Genomic DNA, 6,780 nt, shown 5'->3' with positions numbered 1-6,780 from the left:
CGGCGTCCAGCACGTTCCCCCCAGCCTGCAAAGGGGAGGGTGTGCATGCCCAGACAGGCTCCCGTACAGCCAGCTAGCTGCAAACTCTGAGGCCAAGCCCAGAGCAGCACAGGGACAGAGCCCGGGAGGGACCGCCGGGAGGGATGAGGCTGTAAAGGGGGCTGTGGCACCCGCGGGGCAGGGACAGTGACGCTGGCAGCAGGTGCTTTTCCGATCACCTCACCTCTCCCCTTTGGCTGCTGCTCTTTGCTCTCAAACCTTCTTCCTGAGGTGCTCCTGAGTCCAGCCCTGTGGCCAAGCTGGATGCATGTCAAGGCTGCTCTGCTGGCTAATCCGCTCCATCTGCAGGCAGGGCAGGAAAGGGGCCAGGCTCTGCAGCCAGGGAAAAGAGGCTTTTCCAAGTTGCAGGTACAGGTCTTGCTGCAAGGTGTGAACCAGCAGCATCCTGACGGCAGCTCCCTGGAGGCAGAGGGGTGCCCTCCAGGTACGGCCAAGCCCTGGGAGATGGCTCCCTGCTCGTGCTGGCAGCCAGGCAGCCATGGTGAGCGCCCTCCATCCAGCCCCAGCGCAGGGTGCTGGGAGGCAGGGATGGGGAGAGCTGGTGCATGGGGATGAGTGGCATCACCCAAGGAAAGAAGTGGTGTTACCAGGCTGGTGACCCAGCCTTGCGGCCCCATCACAGCCCAGCCCCTTGGACACTTTCAGGAAAACCTTGTAGGGGTGGGAGAGAAGAGCCAGCAGCCTGCCCGCCCCAGGAGGCCCCTTCACAGACCCAGCCAACAGGCCTGGTTGGAGGGATCCCTGCAAAGAGGGGCTGGCTTGAGCGCCCAGTGGCCCTTGCACTATGCCCCGTGTGCCTGTGCTTGGGTGGCGTGGCTTTGTGCTGCGTCCTCGGGGTGTCCCAGGGCTCTGCAGAGGGCTGTGATGCCTCCAGGAGCCTTCCCAGGCTCTGCAGGGAGGGGACAGCCCTGGCCGGAGCTTTACCCTGCCACCCGGTACGGCAGGACGGTGCCGCAGCCGGCGGGTCCTCGCAGGCAGCAGCACGCGATAGGCACGTGCCCTGGGAGCACCTATGTGCGCGGGGCCAAACTCTGCCACTGCCCAGGCACCCAGCACCGGGGGACGACAGAGGTGGGGAAAGAAGCTGCTAAAATCCCTGGGACCAACTACCCAGGCTGCGTCCTTCGGCGCTGCGCAGGCTCCCAAGCGCTCCGTCACACTACACCCTGCACCCAGGGCTCAGGAGGTAAAATGACACGCAGCCTCTAAAGCAGACCTTGCTAGGTTTTTTAGCCTCCATTTCCCAGGCTCTCTCCTAAAGCAAAGGCAGCCCACCAGGAGCTCTAGGACAGTGCCAACGGCACTTCCAAGAGGTGATGCGTTCCTCTTTCCAATCAATATAGACCCAAACCTGCTGACACACGCTGCTGGCTCTGGGGCAGGGCAGAAACGCAGAGATCACAGTTCCCCACCACCCCATGCAGCGCCGTCAGCCCGGAGCCCGCTGCCCCAGCAGCCAGCCACAAACCAAAGGCCAGTCGCAAGCCACCCCGTAGCCCAGCCCAGCGAGGCAAAGCCAGAACTCCCCCTCTCCCCACCGCAGCCCGCACCCCTGCCTGCCATGCAAACAGCCTTGCTCAGACGGAACCTCCAGCAAGCAGGACGCACGGCTTTTTTAAAAGAAGATGCAGTGGCAACGTACCCCCCATCCTGCCTAAAAGCAGGTCACCCCGGCTGGCGGATTTCGGAAGGGTGCATATGGGACCACCTCCATCCCCGTCCCTGCGGCACAGCATCTCGCGCTGGCTCGCTGCTCCCCCGGGGCCAGGAGGGGCTTCTTGGGGCTGGGATGTGGGGAGAGGGCTCCTGGCCAGAGAGGGTGCTTCTCCCCAGCCTGGGTGCTCTCCCCTGGCAGCCGTGGGCATGCAAGGGCTCAGGTCGGCACTTACCCAGCGAGAGGAGCAAGCTGAGGCCAGTGAGGAACAAGGTGGGCTGCGGGAGCCAAGCTTCCGGGCTCATTTTGAAGGACTTTTATGTATGGAGAGGACCTGGTGTTGGTGTGGATTTTGGTGGTGGTGGTTTGCTTTTTTCGAACGGCCGGGTTATTTGCAGGTGACATATAACATTAGAGCTGCTTTATTTCCACAGCCCAATATGGCTGGTTGGAGCGGTGCTGGATCGAAAAAATCAGTAAATGCTATGGTTGGTGGATTTCAGCCGGGGAAGTGGGAGGGCAGAAAAATTTTCCCCTGAACAGAAGGCGAAGCTCCCGGCGCTCCTGCTCCGGGGTCCGGTCGTGGGCTGTGTCGCAGAGCATCCCTGGAGTGTGCTGAGCCCAGGGCAGCCGAGGAGCAGCCTTCTCCTGGGATTCCCTCCCGCCGTGCAAACTGGCTGTTGGAGCAAGCAGCGCTCAGGGCTCCTCGTCCCCTTAGAGCCCAGGGACTCAGCCAGTGCCCCGCAATGCAAGCCCAACCCTGAGGGTTCCCACAGCCCCTGCAGCCCCCTGATTTCAGTGGGGCCGTGCAGATGTGCCACCTCTGCCCTGCTGGGGGCCGGCAACCCAGCCCTGCTCACGCCGTTCGCAGCAGCAGTTCCCACGCTCGAGGGCCCAGGAAGGTCAGAAATGCCCTCCCAAAGCCGGGCAGGGAGCCAAGGGACTGGTCTGGCCTGGGAAGGGCGGGGGGTCCCAAGGAGGCAGCCTGCACAGCACTCCAGCCAGCGTGCCTGGAAGGAGGCATGGCCACGGGCTTGCAGTGGGTAGGAGCATCCCGGTTCGCCTGCCTTCGCCGACGCTGATGCAAGGGCAGCCCCCTCACTTCCCAGGGTGCCAGACTCTGCCGGCACCTTCCCCTTCCCCAGCAGCATGCTGTCCCAGCGCAATGCCCTCTCTTCATCCAGCCCTCGGGATGGAGAGGCTCTTCCCAGCAGTAACAGGGCTGGAGAAGGTCTTTGATCCCCTTCATACCATCTGCCTTTGGGCCATGGACTCCAAGCCTAGGTTCAGCCTGCAGAGACCGGTGCAGGAAGATGACATGTAACCTCACGGAGAGCAGAAAGCCAGTGACAGCAGCTGCTCAGCCACCTAGTTCTCGTGCTGTGGGATGCGGGATGGTGGGGTTTGCTGCAGCAGCATCAGTGAGGAGCAGGGTGAGGGGTGCCCTGGAGCCCGAGCACATCTCAGTGCCTGCACACCAGAGCCCTGGGGAGGAAGGGATGGGGCGATGGGGAAGCAGGGGGGAGGCAGAGGTGCTCTGCTCCCCAACCAGCTCCAGGAGGGGAAATGGGGCAGCTGGGAGGGAAAGCATCAGAGAAGTGCCAGGGTGAACACAGGCAACCTGCTTAGCAAACGCACCCACCTCACACACAGCACAGTTTCCTGACCATGCTGGGCAGGCAGAGCAGGCTCTGCTCCGCTGCAACGGGTCCCACGACCCCACGAAGGCAGCAGAGGTCATACGTAACCCCCGACACCCCAAAACCAGCTCCGGTTGCCGATTCCGCCTGCAATCCCATTAACTTGGCTTCCTCCAGGAAAAGAGAGTAGGGTGTCAACGTGAAACCAAGGACTGCAGCGCGGAGCCGCCGGTGCTGCAGTCTCCCAGCCGGGTGGGAGGGGGTCCCCAGCGCTCCCCCTCCGCACCTGGGGGTGTCAAACATCTATAGATAGAGCGGGAGAAGAGCCAGCGGCACCCACACGCCGCCCTGGAGGCCCCGGCAGGGGTGCTGGGACTCCCTGCCCCGGCCAGGGTTGGTGCTGAGCCACGGCGAGCGGCTGGCGCACGGGAGACGCGTGCGAGCAACACACGCGTGGGGGGACCCCGCTGCCCGTGGGGTCCGTCCCGCTGCCCTCCATCCCCTGCAGGGCCAGGGCAGCAGGGGGGCTCAGAACAGCGCAGGGTCCCTGCTGCACAGACACCCCCTTCGCAGCCCTTTTGGCTTTCCTGCTCCCCGGAGCCAGCGGGGCAGGCGCGGGCGTGGCTGCGCGTGGGGACAGGGGTCCCAGGCCCCCGGCCAGGCGGTCTTTGGCACAGTTGGACATGACACGGGGGGTAGAAGGAAGCCAGGAACAGGGAAGTCTCCCTCACTTTTATTCTCTTCAGGAGATACCAGTGGCACCTCTGCACGGCTCCAGCTGCATCTCCCCCTTCCTCCCTTCCCTCCCTTCCTTGGAGATCTCGGGAGCCGGAGCTGCGCGGCCCAGGACCAAAGCTAGAGCGTGGAGGCTGTGCCCTCCGTGCCCCCCTCCGGAGACCAGGAGGCGAGAGCCAGAGAGCCCCATCTCCCGTGGCAGGCAGCCGGGGTGGGACGTGCCCCGGCAGCGGCTCTGGCGTGGGGCGCACGGTGAAGCAGCGCTGCTCCTCGGCGGGAGGGCCGACAGCGGCAGAACGCTGCCCTGCCCAAAGGAAAAGACGCCTGGCACACGGCTGCTGGCTAAGGGGCTTCCATCCCCCAGCACAGCTATTTCTCCCCCTCTGGAGGCAAGGGAAGTGCCGTCTCTGGTCTGCTGCAGGGGTGCTTGTTTTGTCCATCACCCTGTCTCCCCTCTCCCATCCATTCTGCCGGGATCACCCTCCTGGCCAGCTCCACGTAGACGCTGTTGTCCCGGAAGATGGAGGGGTGCTGCAAGGAGCAAGGGACAGGGCGTGAGCCTCGTCACGGGTGTTGGGACCCATTTGGAGTGGGCAGGGGGCAAGGGATGCTGCTGCCTGGCGTGGGGACCAAGGGGTCAGGCCCCGAGTGCCATCACCCTGGGGGCACCGGTGATGTAGGGGGTCACACCAGCCCTAGAGCTGCACGTCCTGCCCGTGCCTGCCACAGCTCGGGGCAGCCGCTCGCCTCCTCACCATGGTGATGTAGGTGTCCTCGGCTCTCCTCTTCCTCCCTGCATCCTGCTCAGCCTTTGGTGCCTCAGCTTCAGGGACTGAGGAGTAAAGCGCTTCCTGTGAGGGGGAGATCAGGACACTGAGCAGTCCCCAAATAGACAAGGGCTGCCTTACCCCAGTCGTAGGATTAGGACCAAGGGCCACGGCCATGGCTGGCCAGCAAACAGCACCTAGTGCTTGGCCAGTGTGGGATCCCCTCCCTCAGCCTCCACAGCCCTGTGCCCCACACGCCCTACGGCAGTGATCCCTCCATGTCCCAAGGACACACAACCTTAGCTAGTGACAAGGCAGCAACCAGCCTGCGTGAGGCCTCTGGAGGAGGCTGTGGTCCAGGACCCCATCTCCCCCCGCCAAGCCCCTCGGCTCCCAGGCATCCGGCTGCTGCGGGAGCATTGGCTCCATCAGCACCTCCTCTTAGCTGCAAGCCAAATGAAACGGCAGGACCTGGGGCTCATTTCAACCACTGCCCCCACACACAACTGCAGCCCCATGCGCCCCATCCCTCCCCTTCTCCACCTCTCTCCCTCTCTTCAGTTCCTGCGGGTTGCGGCGGTGGCCCAGGGCAGGGTGGGCACAAGCTCAGCTCAGCCTCAGCTCTCACCTCTGCTTTGTTCTTGCTGCCACCATCTCCATTTCCAGTCCTCTCCAGGGCCGCGTTGGCTGCAGACCTTGAGGGAAGGCAACGGCAGTGTCATCCCTGGCAAGAAGCATTGCCTGCTCCGCCTGTCCCTGCCCTCCCTCTCCTGGGACACTGGGATCCCTTTGCATGTGCCTCGGCCAGGCCAGCCCTGCTGCTTGCACACCGGGAGCCCAGGAGGTTTGGGAGCCAAGGGGGGGAACCAGCCAGGTCAGGGTGACACTAGAGGGCAGCAGGAGTCAGCACCCCGCTGGTGCATGATCCCCGGGAGATGAACCCTCTGGTTCCCCCAGCTCCAGCGCTGCTTGGGGCAAGTCAGGCTAGCGCTTGGCCAGGGAGAATGTGCCAGAAGGCTGCAGGGAGGTGCTTTGCTCAGCCCCATAAACCCAGAGCTAGCATCGGTACCTCTTCCTCACGCCGAGTCCGGCCAGGAAAGCCAGCACCACAGCCACACAGCCACAGCCCGCAGCCATGGGCCAGATCCCAGCGTCTCCCGGGGCTGCAGCGTTCTGGGCGCCTGCTGCTCCTCGTCCTGCTGGGGAGACACCAAGGCAGGGGATGGGACACACAGGGAGCCCAGCCCTACTCCAGAAGAGTCTTGGTGGCAGGTCTGAGAGCCTCCTGGGGCCTCTGCAGCCCCTCTGCGTGGGGCCGAACAGGGTGACGGGAGAGAGAAGTCACAGGGCACGTACCTCTCCGTTCCACGGGGCTGATGTGCAGCACTGTGTGGTTCTTGAAGATGCTGCTGCACTGTAACAGCCGGATCTCACACACGTATGTGCCGCTGTCGTTCACCTGCACATTCTGCAGCTGGATAGAGCCATCCCAGCGGGAAACGTCCCCTTGCCACTGCACCCGGTCCCGAAAACGGCCCACAGGGATGCTATGGTTGCTGTAGTAATAAAACACCATCTCCTCCTGCCAGGGCACAGACAGCATCAGGTGAAAGGAGCCCGGTGGAAGGGCGCTGCCCTGTGTGCCTTCCCTGCTCGAGAGCCCTCAGACCCGCGCTCCCTCCCTCTCCCCCTGGAACGCTCACCCCGCACGAGAGCCCAGCTCACTCCCACGCTCTCTTGGAAAGCCCCGGGACGCAGCACCCAGCCCTGTAGTTCCCCTGCGGCGTGGGGCCACCAGGAGCGGTGGAGGTGCCCCACTGCCATACTGGGGAACCTTCCACCTCTTGTGGCCTGGGCCAGGCGGACGGGCTTCCCCGCAGCCTCCCGAGAGCCGCAAGGCTGCCCCGCTCCCCCTCCCCCCCAC

At 64.1% G+C, this 6,780-nt stretch overlaps 2 protein-coding genes across 2 annotated transcripts in view; both read right to left on the bottom strand.

The window, feature by feature from the left end:
• The window catches only part of SCN2B (sodium voltage-gated channel beta subunit 2), a 6,558-nt gene extending 4,439 nt beyond the window's left edge, over nucleotides 1–2,119 (bottom strand). The window contains exon 1 of the mRNA XM_009636925.2: nucleotides 1,950–2,119. Within this exon, the coding sequence (XP_009635220.1) occupies nucleotides 1,950–2,019 (70 nt within the window). The 5' untranslated portion in view covers nucleotides 2,020–2,119. The remainder of the gene's footprint in view (nucleotides 1–1,949) is intronic.
• Nucleotides 2,120–4,458: 2,339 nt separating this feature from the next.
• The window catches only part of JAML (junction adhesion molecule like), a 6,942-nt gene continuing 4,620 nt past the window's right edge, over nucleotides 4,459–6,780 (bottom strand). The window contains exons 2-6 of the mRNA XM_035892479.1: nucleotides 6,213–6,438; nucleotides 5,926–6,055; nucleotides 5,485–5,551; nucleotides 4,845–4,940; nucleotides 4,459–4,620 (exon numbers count right to left, since the gene is read on the bottom strand). Of these exons, the coding sequence (XP_035748372.1) occupies nucleotides 4,459–4,620; nucleotides 4,845–4,940; nucleotides 5,485–5,551; nucleotides 5,926–6,055; nucleotides 6,213–6,438 (681 nt within the window). The remainder of the gene's footprint in view (nucleotides 4,621–4,844; nucleotides 4,941–5,484; nucleotides 5,552–5,925; nucleotides 6,056–6,212; nucleotides 6,439–6,780) is intronic.

This window comes from Egretta garzetta, unplaced genomic scaffold (genome assembly GCF_000687185.1).
Source record: "Egretta garzetta isolate BGI_Z169 unplaced genomic scaffold, ASM68718v1 scaffold134, whole genome shotgun sequence".
Lineage (NCBI taxonomy): Eukaryota > Metazoa > Chordata > Aves > Pelecaniformes > Ardeidae > Egretta > Egretta garzetta.
This window is presented reverse-complemented; position numbering and strand designations above follow the sequence as displayed.